At 45.3% G+C, this 24,072-nt stretch overlaps 1 protein-coding gene across 1 annotated transcript in view; it reads right to left on the reverse strand.

Moving 5' to 3' along the window:
* Positions 1–1,625: 1,625 nt before the first annotated feature.
* Positions 1,626–24,072, reverse strand: part of KDM4A (lysine demethylase 4A) — a 31,132-nt gene continuing 8,685 nt past the window's right edge. The window contains exons 11-22 of the mRNA XM_082228831.1: positions 22,987–23,339; positions 22,301–22,421; positions 21,272–21,450; positions 19,531–19,726; positions 18,211–18,287; positions 17,094–17,149; positions 16,339–16,447; positions 7,030–7,218; positions 6,543–6,713; positions 5,705–5,824; positions 5,132–5,224; positions 1,626–4,718 (exon numbers count right to left, since the gene is read on the reverse strand). Coding sequence (XP_082084957.1) covers positions 4,578–4,718; positions 5,132–5,224; positions 5,705–5,824; positions 6,543–6,713; positions 7,030–7,218; positions 16,339–16,447; positions 17,094–17,149; positions 18,211–18,287; positions 19,531–19,726; positions 21,272–21,450; positions 22,301–22,421; positions 22,987–23,339 — 1,805 coding nt within the window. The 3' untranslated portion in view covers positions 1,626–4,577. The remainder of the gene's footprint in view (positions 4,719–5,131; positions 5,225–5,704; positions 5,825–6,542; positions 6,714–7,029; positions 7,219–16,338; positions 16,448–17,093; positions 17,150–18,210; positions 18,288–19,530; positions 19,727–21,271; positions 21,451–22,300; positions 22,422–22,986; positions 23,340–24,072) is intronic.

Below are 24,072 nucleotides of genomic sequence, written 5' to 3' on the forward strand. Positions count from 1 at the left end.
TTTTAAAGACAGAAACTGTTTTTGGTTTGTGTGCCTTTCCGGGGGAAAAGCTAATTCCTAGCCTTATGCTTGGTTGCGCTCTACCGTAGAATTTCTGTCTGCAGGTCTGTGGATACAGCTTGTGGAGGGGGGATAACCAGCAATAACGGGGCACAGCCTTCTCCCTGGGTTGTGGCTCTGGGTTCCCCGGGACAAAGGGAGTGGTGGCAGCCTTACCGGTGTTATTTTGTCCTGTTCTGTAAAAAGTAAACATGCCTGCCTACCCTGCTCAAGAAACCTGGTCTGGCCGGAGAGCAAAGACAGGTGAGGGAGGGGCGAGTGGCTGGGGGCGGAAGTTTACCACATGTGGGTAAACCCTAGAGAACAGCATTGTTAGCAGCTACATCTCCCACACCTTTGAGACATTTCAATTACTGGTACTTGCAGCGAAGGGAGTGAATATGAATTTGGCAGATTTTGAAACAGCTCATCTCACATCTCAGTACATGCCAGCAGGACTGTGCAGAGTGGGGGGTGGGCAGCTCAGTACACTTGCCCTGGGCTTCAGAGGGGTAAGCTGAGTGGCTCTGCCATCTTATGTAACTGGACCGGCTGCTTTTTTTTTTGACTTTGTAACTTTTATTATATAACAAGACTTCTGCCCTGGGCCTCAAGACAAGCTCTGCACGGGCCTGGAAGACAAGGAACAGATTTGCCAAATTCAGGTCTGGCTTGAAACTGAATTTGCCTGCCAATTCTCTCCCAAAGAAGCCACAAAAGCACAACCAAACCATCTTACCTTTGAGAAAGTTAAAGTTGTAACTAGTGGCAGAAAGGGCCAACTGTTTCTGCACTGGAAATGATGCACCAAAGTATGCTCACAAACATAATTTCCTGCTGGGCAACATGTATTCATAGTTTCCTCTGCTTTTCAAGGCAAATGCTCAATATTGTAATTTCCTGTTAAGGAAACCAACAGGGCCTCTTACATCTTTATCAAGGCCTCCCCACGGCTTGCTGTCCTTTCCCCTTTTCAGAAAGTATTGTTGCTTTTCTTGGGAAGAGGGTAGTAAAGTTCCTTCCCCTTCCCAATGTGTGTGTATGTTTGAAAGCATTCTGTAGGGCAGAATTCTCCAGAGATTGTTGGACTACAAGTTAGTCACTTCTGCTGCTCTATGGAGAATTTTTTTTCCAGGAGAGTTCACCTATCACTTTACAGTTGGAAATATTACCATTGTGCAAATCACGTTTATTCCATCCCATCCCATCCTGCAAGAAAAGGAGGAGGATAGAGAGGAAGAAAGTGTTCCATCCTTTTACCTATATTTTTCATTCTCACTCTTACTGTTCACATTTCATCTGCCTATCATTTTCTGAATTAGGAGCTGTGGGCTTAAAACCGGATGAACTTCCAAATGTATATTCAAGTGTGCATAAGGCATATCCCTACTGCAGTACATTTATTTTCAGAATATCTGGAATGACCCTTGAAGGTTGGGGGGAGGAGGAGAAAAATCAGGTGATCCAGGGTTATTAAGAGTAAACAGTGACCAAACTACCATGTAACTAGGAAAGATACAAAAGGAAGAACTTGGGATAAGCAATAGAGGTTCCATGATGTAATTAAATACATGAGGCTTACAATGTTAAAGTGTTTCAGATTTAATCAGTTGAGTCTAGTCCAAAATTATATTACTAGATAAGGTTGAAAACAATACATAAAGCTGCCTATCTTGTCTCCATTTCACATTGCCATTGCAAAGCCAGTAAAACTTCAAACAGGTCAGAAATTATTGGAGTCCAATTTAGAGAAGGGTAATAATGACATAATGTCTGTAACACTCTGTTCAGCCTGCTCCTTGCTGTTCATGCATCTTAATCAGTTAATTTGTATTTAAAGTAGGGGAGAAGCAAATAACAAGGAGTTTAACTCCTCAAAAGCCTATTAAAATATCAGTACAAATGAATTCCCACAGTCATTATATAAAATTAATAATTGGCATTTTGGGGGACAGACACCTGCTTTGCTATTTCACTGATCTCCTATGCTGACTAAGATTAAATGCATTTAATTGATCTAAATGAAGCAAGACACACACCCATAATAGTAGTAGAGCAGAATACTTGTAGTAAGTTCTGGTAGAATCCTTAGAATTCTCACAAAGTGTGCTGGTTCAGCCACAATGTACTTTACATATTGTCTCCACACAATATAAATTTGTTTTACTTTAACCTGTTGCAATCTATCTTCCGGTTCACCCACAGTCTAGAATAGGAACAGTCATTTCCAGAGACACACATATTCAACCCCGATATCATTTTAAAAAATATTCAGAAAAGGCCCTGAGCCACAGTATAGCTACAGTTCAAGACTATTTTTATCGGGTGAATTTAAATGCCTTCTAGACTAGTTTTTCCCATAGACAATTTGAAACAAAAGCATAAGGAAAAATCCCCCTTGTATGTTGATAATATTTAAGGTAATGATTCAGTTTCAAAGCTGATACAGAAAAGCCCATTATTTCAGTTGAAGCATAACAGTAAATAAGCCATATTTTTAAAAAATATGCCAACATAAGGATTTCTGTATATAAACACAATCCTTCCTGAATCAAGATGCAGAAAATGCCAGCTGGGACAGGAAGAGGCTCCTGGGAAAAAGAAAGATAGAAGACTCCGCTTTTCAATATCATACCTGGGGAACCAGAAGAATACCGACCAGAGGGAATCTGTTACCCAAAGCACCAAAAAGTATTCCCACCCACCCACCCAGATAGCTGAGGGAGTGAAAAGCATTCAAGAATATTTGAAGTGTTTCTCCAAAGGCAGATTTATACATTTGGGGAGCTGCCACTCTTCAAAGAACAGTCACAGAAATGAATGAGATGCAATGACTTTTCTAATCCTCCAGTCTGCTGTGTGTATGTACATGTGTGTGCGTTCAGGGATCCCACATACACTGCTTCTGAAGTCACCCCACTCCTAGACTCTCTCAAATAACACACAGAGCAAGTTAATACTGGCTATCAAGATTTATATTACCCCCCCCCCCCCGTTATGGGCTGCCTCAGGCCACACCAAAATTACAATTAATAAAGGGAGAGAAGAGTCAGAAAAATGCCTGAAGATTGTGTTTGCAAGCTGAAGGAGAATTTGGTCAAATTACATTATAAGAATTTACAATATATACTGCAAGGCTGATACAGAAGCAGTGGCCTACCCCACAACATAGTCTGTTGTGTAAGAAGGCACTCCATCCCTAAAATTTCCGATACAGCACATCTTTATACAGCAAGAGAAATAGCTGAACAGAGGGTTGTGGCACCACATCCTTTGCCAGAGCAGCCAAATGAACAAGAGGGTACTTTTATCTTCCAAGGTCAGATAAGGGCAAGTTCATGACGATATGGCCCTACATACACTGCAATAACATACTTATAAAAGTAGCTTGCACTCTTCTCTGGAACGTACGTAAAGTTGTCCCCATTGTTGTAAAGCACAAAAGCAGCCCTTTCTCTCTCCCAAAATCATACCCCTTGAACTTCCACACCTTGGATAGGACCAAATACACATGAGTTCTGTTGCTACTTTTACCATCTTAGTTTAGGGCAAAACCAGCATAAAGTTCCTAAACAGAAATACCAATAATGCTGACCTTTGCACTTATTTTATAAATACTCAACTTATACTCAAGACACCCCACAAGCTGGAGCCAAAGCCAGTGAGATACGCTTACAATTATTTTCCAAGGCATCCTTGCTACATGCCTGCGCCTGACTTCTCGTCTTCCCAGGAGAACCAGGGCCCTGGAATGCCTGCGGTCCTTATTGCCTTAATGAGGGGTACTTCCTAGGATTCTCTTGCCCAAGGAATGCACGTGCTAAATGGCTCCAAACAGTTTCCTATTACATAGGCACATACTATTACAATTAAACGCATGAGTAAATAAGTCTCTGAATATAAAATAGGACAAAAACTTAAATCAAAGGTTCAAGAAGTAGGGACTAAAAAGAGCTAATCAGTTTCACTCTCCCTTCTTCATCCCACCTGGCTCCGTCTGAGAGAGGTGATGCTGAAAAAACACGTGCTCATGACAAAAACAGGGTTATAAATATAAAAAGGAATTAATTGTCAAGCACCAGTGACATTGCCAGCTTTGTGCAGGCATGGTGAGCTGGGAAACACACCCTGAACCAGACAGTTAATCCAGGAAAAAGCAGGGGGTTCATCCATAGCACTGCAGCTGTCTGTTGCTCCCTGGGGTTGTATTAAGAAGATTTTCCTCTGGTAGAGAAGAGTTTGTACTTCAAAAAGAAACTCACTGCCAAAAGTGAAGCCATCAAGCTGGTGTGAGCCAAATGGTTCAGGAAGTCAGATAATTTAGTGCTCCCAAATTCTAGACTTAGGGTTTGCCAGTAAAGTCGAATCCATCCTATTACTTGACAACCACCTTCAAGGTGCTGCAGAATCAGGTAAGTTTGTTTCATTATTTTTTTTTTTTTAAAAAACCTGGATGTAAAGACAGTCTGTTTGGCCTCTGCTGTGCTGGAGTGCTAGGATCCACCTGGAGGTGGTCACCGCAATTCTGTTGCCAGCTACTACTCCATAATGGCTCGGTACAGTGCAGGCTCAATGTAATCTTCACGGTAGCGTGAATTGATGACCCTCTGTCTTTTTCTTTCTTGTTTGACCTCCTTCTCTGTGAAGATCTCTGTGAAGCGCATGTCAGATGCAACAGACTGTGGGAGAGAAATCAACCAAAATAGTTACTATGAGAATGCCATTCATGTTCTGCATTAGAGGTGGCCCAGCTGATCCCCACAAATAGGTGATCAATTGGGCTTTCAATTTCAGGACTTTTAAATGGCAGGTTCTGAAGCATCAGTTCAGTTTGCCAGTCATTAAAATAAAATTAGGGCTAGTTACAAGGGATTTTACAATGTTTCGAGAAGATCCACGAACGCTGTTTAAAATCAAGGATTGCGCCTTGCAGGGATATAGTGCCCCCCTCATCGTACATTAATAATTAAAATTCACCTATGCCCATAGCTACATGAAATGAACTATCTCAGGCACAGAAAGGTCTGAGTTATAACTTTACTTCTCTGTGAAAAGAACTATATGGATCAGCCTCCCCTGCTCCTTGACTCACCAGCCTTGACTTGACCCTCTTAGGAAGTTCTTCATTAAGAGTGTACACATCATCTCTCTTTGCCATCAGCTGGGAGCCATCCTCAAATTCCACCTACATCCAGAAAAATCAGGCAACTGTCAAGTGAGCACAGTAATCCATGCCTTCCTGAGTTCAGGATAATGTCCATCTTACCATCTGTCCCCTCATGGCTTCTGCATTTGTTGAACTGATGCTGAGAAACAAACACTGAATCTGCATATATGCCCTCAAGCAACATCAGGGTGGGAATGGTGAAAGACAAGCTAACAGCAAGAGAGGGGGACTGCGAAGGGACTTGGACAGATATTTTGAATCATAGCACACAACCACAATTAAAGCAAGTCAAATTTCAAATGCTCAGCTCAACCAGTGCTCCTTGACTATGGCCAAGCCTAGATGCCATCTGCCACTTGTACAACTGACAAATAAGTTTGTGAATTGAGCAGAAGTAGTAGACCTCCAAGTTAGTAAGCCATCAGGGGGGAAAAAACCCATACAAAAAGACGGGAGACAGAAGATAAGAGGTATAATCCCTTCTCACTCAGTCCTTACCTGGTACATCTGAATAACATGCGAAGCCACGAATGTAGCTCCATAAACTTGGCCGTCTGTCCATCTCACTTGAACAACTTCACCTCCAGCTGGAGGACCCATTTGGAGACAATCTTGACTCTATCATGTGGGATAATTTTTTAAAAAAGATAAACATTATCTATTTACAAATGGGAAGAATAAATATTGCTGACTATCCAACCCACTCTGGAGAGAGTTACCACTTGAGTGGATGAATGGGGGTTGAGGAGGCATCAGACCTTTCATTAAGCGGAATTACTGCTCTCTCTTAGTTGCTGTTAGGAATGAAACTTGTGTTACACATAGAGCATTGCTGCCTTAAATAGGCAGTTGTTTACACTTCAAATCTGGTGCTACAACTACACAGCTGTTCTACAGTATGGAATCAGTAGTGGCTAATTCATCTCCGTAGATACCTCTCCCTATTTTTTCTCAATAATGCATGTAAAGGTTTAACAATAAAAAACAAAGAACACTTTATCCTTGGTGTTTCAGATATGTGCTCCTACCACAGTTGGTGTTATCTGGCATCCTCTTAAAAAAATGATGCTAAAGGTACAAAAACACCAAGGATGAGGAAATGGAAAGTATTTGTACTTTATAGCAGTCAGGCATTTTAAGTGCTCCATTCAGAGTCTACATCCTACAGCCCAAAGTGATACGCTGAGCCCTGTTCAGGTGCTTTAGAGATTTGTCCCACTTCAATGAACACTAATACTTCAGCAATATGAACTGAGATGCAATATGAGCATTCAGGAAGGTATTTCCTTAAACTATACACCCTCTAGTGGAATGGATCTTTCATTACATAGCATACCACAATGTCTTCTGGGTATAAGTTGTCACTGAAGGAGCCATCGTCAAAGTTGACCTCATAAAAGGTTTCCTTGGTCAGATTGACCACTTCACATTGGTAGAAACGCCCGTTCTTGTGCTTGCTGATCACTGCTTGCCCCACGGTAAGATCCTGAAGAGCAGCCTTGGCTCGCTGAAGAAAAAAGAAGAGCCATAGTCAAGATAAATAAAACTTCCGAGTTTATGGACCACTGCTCAGGGAGTGAAGCACTTCCAATGCATTTTATGTCCAGGAAGGGTAAGATAACTTGCCCAAAGCTGTCAATTAACACAGAGCCCTAAAATGATATGCTCCTCCATTGAACAAAGGAGATCACTGTTTCCCCTCCCAAGCGCTATGTGTTTTGCTGGTGCTGCATGTCTTTGGATTCCTAACTATTTTCATCCCTGTATGGATATGCAAATGATTTTAACAGTTAAACTAAATCTAACAGCCTCCATGACCTTACCTCTGCCTGGGATGGAATCTTGTGCCTGAAACAAGTAATGAAGACCACAAAAGGCCAATCATCCGGTTGCATCATGACTCCAGCTGCCTGAGCACAGCTGACATGGAAGGATGTAGGACAGCGGCCATGAGAGCACTGGACGCAACAGCCAGCAGTTCTCTTCCATCTTTTCTTGCAAAAAACACATTTCTGTGAACAAACCAGTTTAGGGTCAACAGATTCAAGGAACATGACAACCAGAAAAGACAGTGAGTCATATCAGCTTCAAATCTGGCTTGGATGCTACATTTTTAAAGTTTAGGTACTGAAATAAGCACACTTTATATAGGACTGATTTAGAAATATTGAGATAGTTTTTCAAATGTTGTGGATATCTCCAAATTCCATATAAATGTTAACCATTTGCATCTTATGCTTACCTATGTATGTGAGCTTTGTAGTACATCAACTTTTGTTCAAGGGTTTGTCACAAAAATGGATGGACCATTAAACTCCTCATGAATCATTTTTATTGGCTTATCAATTAGCTGTCCCTCCCTGGCAGTCTCCTCACAATTCTTACAGGGCTTTCCCTTCCTCAAATAATTGCTGAGAAATTATCAAGAATGGTGCCTCCAATATCCCTGCTCTCATGTCATATCTGATATGCCCAAAAGTCTAATACCCAAATGACAAAGAACAAGCATCTCATTTAGAGCACAGGGCTTTGAACTAGTACATAAACAAGAGTGCCAACCTAGCTGTACAACATCAGCTGAAAAACATGAAATACAGTGGTGCCTCGCAAGACGAAATTAATTCGTTCCGCAATTCTCTTCGTCTTGCGGTTTTTTCGTCTTGCGATGCACGGTTTCCCATAGGAATGCATTGAAAATCAATTAATGCGTTCCTAGGGAAACCACCTTCAGACCAGGTCCGGGGACAGTCTGTCCCCGGACCTCTTCTGAAGGCTGGGGGGGGACAAGGGCTTTTCTTCCCACCCCCAGCATTTTAAAAAACCCTGGGACAGCGGAGGACTTCTCCGCTGTGCGGGGCTATCTTAAAATGCTGGCGGGCGGCATTTTAAAATCGCTCCGGACAGCGGAGGACTTCTCCGCTGTCCGGGGCGATTTAAAAGCCCCTGGGAAGGCAGGCGGGGGGGACTTTCGCCCCCTGCCCGCCTTCAGAAGGTATTCCCGCCCCCCTCCCCACTTCGGAAGAGCTTTCCGAAGTGGGGCGGTGGGGCCAGGTGTTCCCGACCCCCCTCCCCACTTCGGAAGAGCTTTCCGAAGTGGGGCGGCGGGGCCAGGTGTCCCCGCCCCCCTCCCCACTTCGGAAGAGCTTTCCGAAGTGGGGCGGCGGGGCCAGGTGTCCCCGCCCCCCCTCCCCACTTCGGAAGAGCTTTCCGAAGTGGGGCGGCGGGGCCAGGTGTCCCCGCCCCCCCGCCCCACTTCGGAACAGCTTTCCGAAGTGGGGCGGCGGGGCCAGGTGTCCCCGCCCCCCCTCCCCACTTCGGAAGAGCTTTCCGAAGTGAGGCGGCGGGGCCAGGTGTTCCCGACCCCCCTCCCCACTTCGGAAGAGCTTTCCGAAGTGGGGCGGCGGGGCCAGGTGTTCCCGACCCCCCTCCCCACTTCGGAAGAGCTTTCCGAAGTGGGGCGGCGGGGCCAGGTGTCCCCGCCCCCCTCCCCACTTCGGAAGAGCTTTCCGAAGTGGGGCGGCGGGGCCAGGTGTCCCCGCCCCCCCTCCCCACTTCGGAAGAGCTTTCCGAAGTGGGGCGGCGGGGCCAGGTGTCCCCGCCCCCCCGCCCCACTTCGGAACAGCTTTCCGAAGTGGGGCGGCGGGGCCAGGTGTCCCCGCCCCCCCTCCCCACTTCGGAAGAGCTTTCCGAAGTGAGGCGGCGGGGCCAGGTGTTCCCGACCCCCCTCCCCACTTCGGAAGAGCTTTCCGAAGTGGGGCGGCGGGGCCAGGTGTTCCCGACCCCCCTCCCCACTTCGGAAGAGCTTTCCGAAGTGGGGCGGCGGGGCCAGGTGTTCCCGACCCCCCTCCCCACTTCGGAAGAGCTTTCCGAAGTGGGGCGGCGGGGCCAGGTGTCCCCGCCCCCCCTCCCCACTTCGGAAGAGCTTTCCGAAGTGGGGCGGCGGGGCCAGGTGTCCCCGCCCCCCCGCCCCACTTCGGAACAGCTTTCCGAAGTGGGGCGGCGGGGCCAGGTGTCCCCGCCCCCCCTCCCCACTTCGGAAGAGCTTTCCGAAGTGGGGCGGCGGGGCCAGGTGTTCCCGACCCCCCTCCCCACTTCGGAAGAGCTTTCCGAAGTGGGGCGGCGGGGCCAGGTGTTCCCGACCCCCCTCCCCACTTCGGAAGAGCTTTCCGAAGTGGGGCGGCGGGGCCAGGTGTCCCCGACCCCCCTCCCCACTTCGGAAGAGCTTTCCGAAGTGGGGCGGCGGGGCCAGGTGTCCCCGCCCCCCCGCCCCACTTCGGAACAGCTTTCCGAAGTGGGGCGGCGGGGCCAGGTGTTCCCTACCCCCCTCCCCACTTCGGAAGAGCTTTCCAAAGTGGGGCGGCGGGGCCAGGTGTCCCCGCCCCCCCGCCCCACTTCGGAAGAGCTTTCCAAAGTGGGGCGGCGGGGCCAGGTGTTCCCGACCCCCCTCCCCACTTCGGAAGAGCTTTCCGAAGTGGGGCGGCGGGGCCAGGTGTTCCCGACCCCCCTCCCCACTTCGGAAGAGCTTTCCGAAGTGGGGCGGCGGGGCCAGGTGTTCCCGACCCCCCTCCCCACTTCGGAAGAGCTTTCCGAAGTGGGGCGGCGGGGCCAGGTGTCCCCGACCCCCCTCCCCACTTCGGAAGAGCTTTCCGAAGTGGGGCGGCGGGGCCAGGTGTCCCCGCCCCCCCGCCCCACTTCGGAACAGCTTTCCGAAGTGGGGCGGCGGGGCCAGGTGTCCCCGACCCCCCTCCCCACTTCGGAAGAGCTTTCCAAAGTGGGGCGGCGGGGCCAGGTGTCCCCGCCCCCCCGCCCCACTTTGGAACAGCTTTCCGAAGTGGGGCGGCGGGGCCAGGTGTCCCCGACCCCCCTCCCCACTTCGGAAGAGCTTTCCAAAGTGGGGCAGGGGGGCCAGGTGTTCCCGACCCCCCTCCCCACTTCGGAAGAGCTTTCCGAAGTGGGGCGGCGGGGCCAGGTGTCCCCGACCCCCCTCCCCACTTCGGAAGAGCTTTCCAAAGTGGGGCGGCGGGGCCAGGTGTCCCCGACCCCCCTCCCCACTTCGGAAGAGCTTTCCGAAGTGGGGCGGCGGGGCCAGGTGTCCCCGCCCCCCCGCCCCACTTCGGAACAGCTTTCCGAAGTGGGGCGGCGGGGCCAGGTGTCCCCGACCCCCCTCCCCACTTCGGAAGAGCTTTCCGAAGTGGGGCGGCGGGGCCAGGTGTCCCCGACCCCCCTCCCCACTTCGGAAGAGCTTTCCGAAGTGGGGCGGCGGGGCCAGGTGTCCCCGCCCCCCCGCCCCACTTCGGAAGAGCTTTCCGAAGTGGGGCGGCGGGGCCAGGTGTCCCCGCCCCCCTCCCACTTCGGAAGAGCTTTCCGAAGTGGGGCGGCGGGGCCAGGTGTCCCCGCCCCCCCTCCCCACTTCGGAAGAGCTTTCCGAAGTGGGGCGGTGGGGCCAGGTGTTCCCGACCCCCCTCCCCACTTCGGAAGAGCTTTCCGAAGTCGGGCGGCGGGGCCAGGTGTCCCCGCCCCCCCTCCCCACTTCGGAACAGCTTTCCGAAGTGGGGCGGCGGGGCCAGGTGTCCCCGCCCCCCCTCCCCACTTCGAAAGAGCTTTCCGAAGTGGGGCGGCGGGGCCAGGTGTCCCCGCCCCCCCTCCCCACTTCGGAAGAGCTTTCCGAAGTGGGGCGGCGCCAGGTGTTCCCGCCCCCCCCGCCCCACTTCGGAACAGCGTTTTAAAATGCTGGGGGTGGGGAGCGAAGCGCTGCCGACCCCCAGCATTTTAAAATCTTCCCAGGACACGGGGAGATTTTAAAATGCTGGGGGTCTGCAGCGCTTCGCTCCCGACCCCCAGCATTTTAAAATCTTCCCAGGACACGGGGAGATTTTAAAATGCTGGGGGTCGGCAGCGAACGCTTCGCTCCCGCCCGCCAGCATTTTAAGATCGCCTGGGGCAGGCGGGGGGGAGGCAGGCGGGTGGGAGCAAAGACTTTTGCCCCCCGCCGGTCTTCAGAAGAGGTCCTCTTCTGAAGGCCGGCTGTGGGCGAAAGTCTTTGCTCCTGACCGCCAGCATTTCCCTATGGGCTTTCGTCTTGCGATGCAAGCCCATAGGGAAATTCGTCTTGCGAAGCGCCTCCAAAACAGAAAACCCTTTCGTCTTGCGGGTTTTCCGTCTTGCGAGGCATTCGTCTTGCGGGGTACCACTGTACCTGACAACAGAAGCAGGTTATTCACAATATAAGATAAATGGGCAACAGTTAATGGACTATGATACCCATTCTAGCTGTACAGTAATATGAAAGACTGAGATGAAGGCATGGTGGGAACAAAACACAAAGGCTTTTCCAAAGCATAAATAAAAACAAGTCATGAATTATGTTCATATCACCACACTAACCTGAAAACAGCAGACTAAATTTGAGACATACTTTGAGTGAGAGGGAGCTACTGTAATATCAAGCGGGTAGCAGGAAAATCTCTTAAGGAGAAGTGTGACTAAATTATCAATGCTGTCCCCACCTTTGCCTCTGCTTACCCAGTCTCAAAAGTTGTGGAAGTGTAGAAGACCTGCAGCCCTAACCTGACAGTATGTCATTTATCTGGCTCAAGTTTCCATGGGTTTTTATCTTGTATTTTTATCTTGTGAACTGCCCGGAGATTGTTTGATGAATAGCAATATATACATATATATATATATATATATATGCAGGTTTTGGTGTCTTCGGGTGTCTTCCCGTGTAAGAGTCGGGGTGTCTGGGCGACGTTTCGACGAGGTCTCACTCGTCATCTTCAGGCTGGTGCTTTCGGCTTCTTGTTACTGGAACAGAGCAGAATCTGGTGTTTGAGTTCCTATAAATACTGTTGAGGGGTGTGGTGTATAGCCTCCAACGTTCTAGGCAGAGAGGAAGTTCCTAGATTAGTGTGCCTTTTCTTCTTTTGTTCCTTAATTACTTGAGGGATATCTTGAGTGATTTCATGAGTGATATTCTGAATACCACTGGGTGGGTCATTAAGTGTAGATTAGTTGCTAAAGCTTTCGTGTCTTGACCTCTTGAGCTTGTGAAGAGTTTTTCTGAGAAGATGGCTGTGCTGCATTTAGTTGTGCTCTGGCTTGGCTTCGTGTATAGGGGCGAGCTGTGATTTTGTGCCTTGTGCCAGCCAGATCTGTGTAGGGATTGCAGGGGGGTGCAGCATCCGGAGGTGCCACTATAGTTTGGCTACTGGATGGAGTCTGTAATATGTCTGTGGAGAGGGTCTGGGTTTGGGTCTGGTGTGGTTGATTGGTGACGGCGTTCTGTGTGCCTCTGGTTCTGGTGTCGGTTTTTGTGGGGAGGGCTAATTTCCAGATGTCTGGCAGGCGGGACGTGTCGTCACGCTTGTTCATGTTGTGAGGGTGTTTCTCTATCTCGATGGCTTCCATGATTATTCTCTTGTGGTGATGTTCCATGTTAAAGAGCAATTTGGAATCTGCAAAGTTAATTTCGTGTCCTGTTTCTTTCATGTGTTGGAAAAGAGAGGAAGTTTTTTCTTCTTTTTTGACGGCATTCTTGTGTTCTGCGATACGTGCATTTATTCGTCTGTTTGTTTGTCCAATGTACGTGGCTGGGCAGACTTTGCAGGGTATTTCATAGACCCCTTGGTTTTCCAGCTGGATTTTGTCTTTTGGGTTTCTGAGGATATTGGCTATTTTTTGGTTGGTGCAGAAGGCTGTTTTGATATTGTGTTTATGGAGGATTTTGCTAATTTTGTCTGTAGTGCCCTTGATATAAGGAAGGAGGGCCATGCCATTGTTTTCTTCTGTGTCTTGGTTTTTGGGGGGTGTTTCTTTTTGGATTAGCTTCGTAACCTTGTTTTTCTGGTATCCATTGGCGATTAACACATTTGAGAGATTCTGTAACTCAGTTGTCAAGTGGTCTTTGTCAGCCAGGCGTTTGGTTCTGGAGATGAGAGTCTTGGCTACGGAGTTTATTTGTGCAGGGTGGTGGTGTGATTGTGCATGTAAGTAGCGGTTGGTGTGTGTTTTTTTCCGGTAGATAGTGTGTCCTAGGGAGCCATCAGGTTTTTTGTAGATTAGGACGTCAAGAAAGGGGAGTTGGTTGTTGTCTTCTATTTCCATAGTGAATTGTATTTTGGGGTGTAGGCTGTTGAGATGTGTGAGGAAGCTATCTAGTTTTTCTTTCCCGTGTGGCCAAATTACAAAGGTGTCGTCAACATATCTGAGCCAGAGTTTGGGTTTGTGTTCTGACTTGTCTAAAGCATTGGTTTCAAAGTGTTCCATGTACAAATTTGCGATGACCGGTGAGAGGGGTGATCCCATAGGTGCTCCTTCTATCTGTTTGTATCTTTGTCCATTGTGGATGAAGTACGTGTTGGTTAGGCAGTGGTTGGTCAAGTCCAGGATGTATTTGGGGGGATTGTATTTGTTTTGAATGGCTGTCAAGGCTTCGTTAATGGGCACTTGAGTGAAGAGAGATACAACATCGAAGCTCACAAGTAGGTCATCGGGATGTAGGTATTGCTTCTTTATTGTTTCTATGAACTGGAAGGAGTTAGTAACGTGTGAAGCGATGGATTCTGCATAGGGCTGAAGTTGCTTAGCGAGAAATTTAGCGAGATTTTGTAGAGGTGAGCCTATGGAGCTGACTATTGGTCTGAGTGGTGTTCCTTCTTTGTGTATCTTGGGGAGACCGTAGAGTTTGGGGCATCTGGATGATTTTTCTCTGGGGATGATTCTTAGCTGGATTTCTTCACTGATAGGAGAGGCTTTTATTTTGGATTTGGTGGTTTTTTCCAGATAGGTGGTGGGATCTGTTTTTATAGGTTGGTAGGTAGGGTCTTGGAGTAGATTTGATAGTTTTGCTTGGTAGTCCGATGTGTTCATCACAACAGTGGCGTTGCCTTTGTCTGCTGGGAGAATGATTATGTTGTTGTCTTTCCTCAGGTTGGTGAGTGCTTTCTGTTCTTCTTTGTGTAAATTGCTTCTGGGTGGTTTGCTGGAGCAGAGGATGTTGGTGACTTCAAGTCTGATTTTATTGGCTTCATCTGGGTCGATTTTGGTCAGGCTAGCTTCGACTCCACATATGATGTTTTCCGTGGGGATGCGTCTCGGGGCGACTGCAAAGTTGAAACCTTTGGAGAGTACTTTGGTTTCAGTTGGGGTGAGGATCCTGTCTGATATGTTATGTACTGTTTGTTTCATGGGTTGTTGTGGAGGGTGGCTGGGCTTCTGGCGTTTCTCTAGTTTGTAGAGTTTGTTGGTGTGTCTGTCTGTCTTATGTGAGGTCTCGGTTTCAGCTCTCCAGACGGCTAGTTGTTTGCATTTGTCCCAGAGTGCAGGGTGGATTTTGTTACATAGTTTGAGGTGAAGAGTGAGCAGTTCTTTGTTGGTTTGGTTTAGTAGGTATCTTTTCTTATGTATTTCGTTTCTGATTAGATATCCCACTCAAGATATCCCTCAAGTAATTATTTCACTCAAGATATCCCTCAAGTAATTAAGGAACAAAAGAAGAAAAGGCACACTAATCTAGGAACTTCCTCTCTGCCTAGAACGTTGGAGGCTATACACCACACCCCTCAACAGTATTTATAGGAACTCAAACACCAGATTCTGCTCTGTTCCAGTAACAAGAAGCCGAAAGCACCAGCCTGAAGATGACGAGTGAGACCTCGTCGAAACGTCGCCCAGACACCCCGACTCTTACACGGGAAGACACCCGAAGACACCAAAACCTGCATTCCTGTACCCGTGAAAATCTACGAAAGCAAATATATATATATATATATATATATATATATATATATATATATATATATATATATAAAATGATAATGATGACAGACTCTTGAGCTAGGCAGGGACACTTGTATTCCATAAAAAACTACAGCTGGGTTTTACTTGCTGTGTCCTTAGCCAACTGCCAGTGAATAGCTTATTCATTCATCTTTACTATAAAAATGAGCAATGAATTGTCCTCTCCCTAATTAATTACTGGTCTCCTTTCACAGAAACGAGGTATAACAATTACTATCTCAGTGGAAAAGAACATCTTTTCCCTTCAGAATTTGTTCTCTGAATTTTCCTATGCTCTTTAAAAAGAAGTCATCTGCATTCTTTCAAGTGAGAAGTAGATGAGAGGGTTTGGGTTCAGATGTGATAAATTCCTATTTTCAATAGGTCTGTCAGTTCTGATTTGTGTTTTATTATAGGCTTTATGTTTCATTTTTAAAATGCCAATGCACTTACTGATCTCCATCAAGTAAATACAGTACTGCACTTTCCACAAATGAACACTGCTACTCTAGAACCCTGTGAAGAATAATAGAGAACTCATGCTGTTTAGTTAGCTGCAGGTAGTATATGCCATATTGCTTTGTAAATTTCTCCTGCTATGCTCAAGGTAATTTAGAACAAAATGTAATGCAACACTGCTAGCTGATGAAAAGGGCTGTTAACCGCACACTATACATAGGATGCAGGAGAGTAATGGCCTATTTCCTTGGGATAGTTTACTTTCCCCATCTTTCTCTGCAGCATAAGCAGTCTGTGCTCTCATTATTATGCAACTGGTGTGTTCAACCTGACACTGGTATGACCAGTGCTGTTGGCATTTCAGTGCCCTCTAATCTTTTGTATCTAGTAGGCTTTTGGGTCTCTCAACCCCTCATAATTACACATCTAGGAAAGATGTGTCCATCTTGCAGGAAGGAGCAAGGTGAATACTATTGACTAAAAATTGGTGGGAAGGGCTTTGGAATTAGTAGTTTCATGGGAAAAGAGCAGGATGTAAATGCAGAAAACAAATAGTTATAGCTATTAGTTCACTTAGTGGCCTTTGGCAAGCTATAATTCCAGCTTTAAGTTGCTATCTGCAACATAATACAACATAATTAACTTATAGGGCTGCTGTACAGATCACTGGAACAACATATATGAAGTGCTTAGAAGTTACAGTATACAGGTTATGTGTTCTACTTTACACCTGTACAATTGCTTCTGCTTCTAATCGCACTCCAGCTTCATTTATCTTATTGATTTGAACAACCTTATTTTACATCCTTTATCAGAATGTTAATGGAAGAATAATCAAAAAGCATATGCTGGGATTATTGATCACTTCAAAGGAACAAAACAATCTGCCTTCTTACCAGCCGGAAGCGCTGCAGTGGTATTTTACTGACATCCACTGGACTGCGTTCTGCGATGTTCACAAACTTAGCCTCCAGAACTGCCACAGCACACATAACATGAACCCACCTGAACAACATCAGAAGATGGAGTGTTAGCACATGCTTATAAAAGATGGGCTGCAGGCGATGATGCATCTGAAACCAACAAACCTACACCCACCCCTGCCTTGTACAAAGGTTAGGTAAGCAAATGTGCTTCCTCTCAACCCACTTTGCACCAAACAGGAACTCGTAATTCCCAGATCTGTTGCTTCAAGTTAAGTGAATTATTGACACATTTTAGGAAAAAAGACCTTCCATATTCGGTTACCCAAGTAAAAGGTAAAGGTAAAGGAATCCCTGACAGTTAGGTCCAGTCGCGAACGACTCTGGGGTTGCGGTGCTCATCTCGCTTTACTGGCCGAGGGAGCCGGCATTGGTCCACAGACAGTTTTTTTGGGTCATGTGGCCAGCATGACTAAGCCGCTTCTGGCGAAACCAGAGCAGTGCACGGAAATGCCGTTTACCTTCCCGCCACAGCAGTACCTATTTATCTACTTGCACTGGTGTGCTTTCAAACTGCTAGGTTGGCAGGAGCTGGGACCGAGCAACGGGAGCTCATCCTGTCGTGGGGATTCGAACCACCAACCTTCCGATCGGCGAGCCCTAGACTCAGTGGTTTAGACCACAGCGCCACCTGCATCCCTTCCATATTCAGTTACCCTGGTACTCACTTGTTATCATTGGCTTTTTGAAGTGCACCTCCCCGAAGTGAGCACAAACAGCAATCCTGACAGGTAAAGGAAAAAGCCACGTTACCAAAACAGAAGAAATGAAGAAATTCTCACTTTCATCCTTGTGACAGGACCTTCCTATCTCTCTCAAACACACAAAATGCTCAGTCCTGCAGACTGAACAAGCTTATCTCTCTTTTTATTGCATTAACCACTTTTGTCAAGCTAGCATACTAAAGCGGAAGAGAAGTCAAACCAATTCTACTAGAAACCTGCAGAAATGAAGGGCTTAACATATGTCTCATGCTGGGCAGAATGCAATCAATGGGGTTGAGTTCTAGAACAAATGAAGAGGAAGTCCTCCTACACCAATGAAAATTGAAGGTGGAGGTGAAGCAGGAACTCTGCCTTATTCAGCTGGATGCTAAGCCTATATACAGCATCCTAACCAAATTGTTAGGTAGTGGCTCTTACAGACCAGTTCCATTATCAGCTCAAGTACCTATAAGCCACATACTAAATAGGACCCAATTCTCTAAACCAGCAGATCAGATAATGGTTCTCAATGAGCACCATAAATATTAATTTTAACATGGGATCTCAATGTGCAACCTGACATACTGCTTTAGGGAAATTTCAAAAGAGCTACCTCAAAGAATCTTGCACTTTGTAACAGTTCCAGTATGAGGCATTCAATGGACGGGCTACCATTAAACACAGACACAAATACAGGGACTGACTGCTTTGTGTGGGTGTTACGTTCTTGACCCCCCGTGGGCAGCAGCGGAGTGCATGTAAGCACAACCAGCTCCGCTCCACTCCCTTTTCCAGCCACTTTTGGGGACAGCATGATACGTGCATGCACAGTCATACATCAATTGCACACGCCTAAAACAGTCATTGCCTATATATTTCAGTAAGTCAACCTTCCAATTTCCTTTGAGACTATTCCATGAAGCATTTTCATAACAGAAACTAGCTCACAATATTATTTACATTTCAATAGAACAATTTCATGTATAGAATTCCAAAAGCTATCCCAGTAGCACTGGGTCAAGGCCCACACATATACACAAGAGTTTTTTAGCAAAAGGTATGACATTCAAGATTTTCTTACCTCTTCTAAGGCATTAGCTTTGCATCTAGAGCACTTCCAGTCCTCAGTTGCTTTCGCAGGGGCTACTCCATAACAACCTAACACAAATGAACATACAACTTCAACAGGAGAAGCATTTTTTCTCATTCATTCATATATATGTGTGTGTGTGTGTGTGTGTGTGTGTGTGTATGCATATATTGTCCATTAATACATAAATATGGAGCAAAATGTAAGTTAAATCTAGATTATTTATTTCTTCAGTGTTTTCTGAATTATTGATTTTATCCTATTTGGATTTATTGGTAGGTTTGTAAACTGATTTCTCCCCCTTTCTTTTTTGTACTTTGATAGATTGATTTATGTTGTAAATTTCTTTGGGCACAGCTCACTGTGAAGCAGCAGCATATAACTAAACTGGCAAGCTTTTTCAGACTCTACTCTTCCTGCTTCAGTAACTTTATTTACTGATAGAATTGATCACTGCATAGCTGAATACGGCAGTTGCGTCCCCGAAAACAACAGTATAGCATTCAGACCAGAGGGAGAAGAAATAGACAACACCAGAACATGAGCGGACTTTAGACTAACCATTCCATCACCCATTCAAATCATAGTAATACATATCTAAAAATAGCACTGAGCCTCTTACACGCTTTTCATATTTTATTTCAAAATGGGAATACCCACATTTCTTCATGATTTACCTAAGAACAGTCATGGGGGTAGGGGTAGGTGGGTTTTCAGATCCTGACTCTGGTCACTGTTAGGAATGAGGGGCTAAATTATTAAAACAGGGTAACTAACCAGATTTAGTTTTCTCACTATAAATAGCTAGAGACTGGAAGTGTTAAGAATACCCAAAACATTGTGTAGACAATTTATTGTGGCAATCCTAATAGCAGCTGATATTCCTATTGATCATTTGCTGTCTTTTTTTAATGAACTCTTATACAAACTTTCAAGTGGAAGAATTTCACAGTTCCACTACGTGTGGTGTGCAAATGCTTTCTGTATGCTTTTTTTAATCTGCTGCATAGTTTCTTTGGCATGCTCTAGTTCTACTATGTGCACAGATTAGATTTCCTGTTCATTTCTTAGCTAACTCACACTAATGCAAGGTATTCCATGCACTTGTTCATTTTATTCTCTGTACAAATCAAGGTAGTTCCCAGAAGGCAGCTCAATAATATTTTTCTGCATCCTTCCCCTTTTTTTTAATAAAAAAAAGTAGCAGTGAGTTACCACAGGTCCATCTTTCCCTTTTTAAAACAGAGTAAAATGGAGGGACAGCATTTAATATCATAGCACAGGATCACACCCAGGATATTTAGTACTCACTGGCATGTACTCGAACTTGACACTGTTTGCAAGTGACCAGAAGACTGGTGCCATCTTCCTCCAAGTACGGAGTGGAGAGGCTGACATCTGTGCTGCAGCCAGTGGTAGTAAAACACATCTCAGGAATCAGGGGCTTAGTTCTCATCTTTCCATCAGCATCTGGAGCTGCCTGCGAGCTCTGGCCTCCACAATCTGCCTGTGGGAGGAGGAAAAAGAGTCATTTAATAGGACACCAGTTTGGAAAGGCAGTTAAGAGTGTAGGTAATAACAAAGGCCACCTACTCATTCAGTACGCTACCTATCAGGTACAGTCCTGTCCAAACACAAGAACTACAATACTCTAGTCTTAAACAGACAAGTAACACAGCCAATGACAAGGTTAGTGACAAATCAGATGTAGATTTAGTAGAATTCCCTAGTGAGAAAGAAACACTAAATATTACTGACATCCCCCCCCACAACCCAGTAAGCCAACTTGCTGTCAGACCAAAGTACAAATGTGAGGGCATAATTTTAAATAATTTAAACAATTTAAACAAGTAATTTAAAATTAAACAAGTAATCATGTGCCAAGATCGAGGACAGGCTAAATTAGACCTCAGTTATCTTGTACTGCAATCCCATTATAGTACCCATTCTGTTTTATTATCTTGCTCCATATTCACTGCTTCCTGGGTCACATCAAACTGCTACAGAGGTTTCTAATAGATTTGGCTCAGAGAAGCTAAATGGAAGGTGTTGATAAGGGTAGGCTCTAGCAGCTGTTGGAAACAATCCAACACGATTTAAAGAGACCCATACCCCGCAGTATTTTCACAAGTAACTCTCTATGGAAGCAAACTCTGCAAGGTAATATTGAAGGGAAGGCTTAGTGAACTCTTCCTTGTTTAAGAAAAAAAGACCACCAAACAAACTGCACAACCAATAAAATGTTACTGTACAACAGAATTAAGATCAAACAACAGATACAAAATGGTACATGCCTTTTAAGATGCATGCAAATTATTCAGACACATTTCAAGCACTTTTAAAAGGGCATTCTTGAAAACTGTATCCATTAAAACTGTGCTTTATATATATTTCACTAATCATCATCAAACCTCTTATTGGCATCACATACGAACATCCATAGCAAATCAATACAGAATTCCCGCCTTTCCAGTGACACAAAACATTTGTCAAATGAAAGCGGCAAAGCAGTCTAACATTAGATCTCTAGGTCTCCAGAGAGATCAGATGTCTGCAATGTGTTTCGACGACAAAAAACCAGATAAAGGTATTTAGCCACTAACTTGGTAAGCTCCTGATTATTCCCCAATAATAGAAAATGTATGAAACTCTGGTTTCCATTTGGGGATGCAGAGTTGATCTAGGAACTGCTGGTGGAGATCAATATATAGTTTACATGTAAGAGTTTCCACCTGATGGTCTTCACATGGGCAAATTCTTTCTCCTTCCACCATTCCCGAGAACCTTGCCCATAGGAGGTTTGAAGGATTTGAATTAAACCTGGCCAGCGAAAATGCCCTTCTTTCTTGAGGATTAAGCAAAAATTCAATATAATTGTGGTTAATTTTGTATGCCCAAGAAAGTTGAAAGTTAAGAGGGGAACATGTTTTCTCTGCTGCTGCTGTTAGTTCCTGGTGTTCAATGTCCACAACCTAGTTTTTATTATATCCTTGGCTATTTTCTCTCAGCATTGGTGCACTACAAAGACCTCTAAAAGATTTGGTCTGCTTACCTGGTAGGTTTGGAACAGCATGCAGACTGCACAATAGGGGGCTTGCTGAGCCATGGCTGAGTTGTACTCCTTTTCTGCCTCAAAGTTTGGAGGGCGATTCTGCCATAGTTGACTGAGTGGCTTTGCCCATGCTTCTATCTCCTCAGTTTCTTCATCTGGTCCCAGCTGCTCTGACATCTCTGCAATAAGATACACAGGGGTCTTTCAAAGCTTACAAACCTGAGCTGCATAATAGTCAAGTCAAGGGACTTATAGATTGTTGGAAAATTCCTTAATGATTTGACCCACTTCACAAGTACTACCAAACGACACTGGTCTCACTGTCCCCAAAAGTGTACAACTGCCCAGTCCTGCTGAAAGTTTGCTTCACCAGCAGCAATTACAAGCATGCTTCTCACACATGTGGTGCAATAGTGGAAGCTCTAGCATGATGATCCTCAAGCCTATTTAATTTATGGGATCAATAACTTGGAAGTAACACAGTACGCACTAAATGTAAATAGATACAAAAAGTGTGTTGAATTTTAGGAACCAAAACAGATCAAAGCCCTGTACCTGCCCCTAACCTGCTGGCTGAAAATTCAATGCCAGAGTAATTCTAGTTCAGTTAGCCACGCATTGCATCTTCTCAGGAATTATTAATCAAAATATTCCAGAAATGAGTAAGAGGACATATTTCAAGGAATAATGTGGGGGCAGGGATTTCGTTTGGAATCCACATTTTCTCTGTTCAAATTTTACTTCATTAGTCCACATATACACACATTGCAGTTGGAGACAAAATCTGCTTGCTTCCATCCATGCCAGTACGCATTCCCCTTTGTCTTTGTCCCTGCCTTCCAATTCATTCATTCAAATGTGTTCATTTTGCACAAATGTGGCATGCATGTAGGAAACAAGTGAGCAATACGCACACCTTTAAAAAATCAAAAAAATTGTGTCTGCCCAGCAATTGCACAAGGGCACACATCTGGGAATCCCCAATCCTCACTAGCATCTATTGCGGTAAGGAAACAACACTGAACTTACCATCATCACTGAGGCCATCTTTAACCAGAAGTGGGTGATGGCGTGGTAGTTTGCTCAGGGGCTGGCGACGCCCTTTTGATTTTTTACGGTCTTTTACTGATCTGATGTACTCCTTCGCCATCTGGAAAAGACAGAGGTAGGTCAGTGGACATCTCTTCAAAGACAACAGATGCAGCACAACATAAACAGATTGCGCGTCGCGGGGGTGGGGGAGAATTTTCAGAACTGAAGTCAGGAAGAAGAGAGAGAAAAGCCGAAATCTGCAAAATGCTTTTGCTGTACCAAGCTACAGGACAGAGTCTGAAAGTGAAAACAGCTTGTTTGTTTTGTGGCTTATGTTCCATGACATACAAGACTTTCACTCGGAGAAAGTACTCATGTCTTAAAAACCAGAGGTGCAAATATTTAGCTTTTGGACATCTAGAGTTACTTGGTGCCCAAAGCAGAAAACACAGTCCTAGCACAAATGCACACCTATTTAACATCTAGCTTATGCTTGTACTAGCAAAACACTACAAGGATCCAGCTGACATCACATTACATAAAAGAAGACCAGTCTTAAGGTCAAGCCTGATCTATTACACAATTCATACAATTTAGATATCACTGATCATTAGTCTGCTTGCAGCATATGCTACAGCAAGACTGCTCTTGTAATGCAATCCCAATACTAATCTTCCAATTACTTTTGCAAGTTCCTGTTCATTCACATGGGTAGTAGCACTGGCTTTTTTTCCAGAGGGCTGCTCACTGTCCATGCCACCGACTTCTTCTTTAGCATAACTGTGCACTGTGAGAACTTCAGTTTGCTCAAGAGCCTGCCTGGGGAAGTCAGGAGATTCAGAATCTGAAGAACTTGAACACATTGAAGAGCCAGACTGAGAGCTGGAGGCTGAACTCTGCTTCATGGCTGACTGGGTCAAGGCTGAAGTCACAGAATGAGAGATGGAAAGATCCAAAACAGCTGCGTCTGGCTCTTCCTCTTCTAGTTTGACATTTTTCAGTTCTTCGAATTTTACTTCCGAGGAATCTGCATATTCTGGACCAAAGCAAGGTTTAAAGCACTCATTAGTAACTACCAAATGAGACAAATTCCAAGTGAGGCTTCCAGAGGTGATCCTGGCTATGTCAGCAGTGCCCCAGCAACCTTTTTATTCCAAGACTTCAAACACCAAGAAAACATTCTAGCTCAGTGTCATCACCACCCCACCATTTCTCAGCATGCATGCTTGCACATTTCATAAGCATTTTTTCAAAAAAAGTTATTGTCCATTTTGAATTCTCCACCTGTATAATCTTAAAACTCAGCATTAAGGGAAGAGGGAGGGGACACATATTATCCCTACTAGCATGTCCCAGCACACATTCCCAATCTATTTCAAATCTTTTAAACACTACATATTAGCTACCTTCTAAGGAAATTGACGATAGGCAATTTATTGTTACCACAATGAACCCTTTGACAATTTTGTATCAGTTCCTTTACAACTTTCAGATGAACACCTCTTGATATGGGGGCTAACCGCTATTCACTTTATTAATTTGTTCTAAAAGCTTTTAATGACACGGTAGTATTGGACTTCTTTTGTTAAATAACTCTGAATAACTTAAGGTGAACATTACTGCAAAGAACCCATCTACTTTCTCTGTGATTGCCCCAGCTTCTTTGAGCATGTATTTTGTAGTTAGATTTAAAGGCAGTGCTAATTTACTGCCTAGATTTCTGCATGTAATGCAGAAACAGTAGCCCTTTTCAATCTAATGTGTGTTGC

The sequence above is a fragment of the Podarcis vaucheri genome (assembly GCF_965113315.1).
Source record: "Podarcis vaucheri genome assembly, chromosome: 6".
NCBI classification, from domain to species: domain Eukaryota; kingdom Metazoa; phylum Chordata; class Lepidosauria; order Squamata; family Lacertidae; genus Podarcis; species Podarcis vaucheri.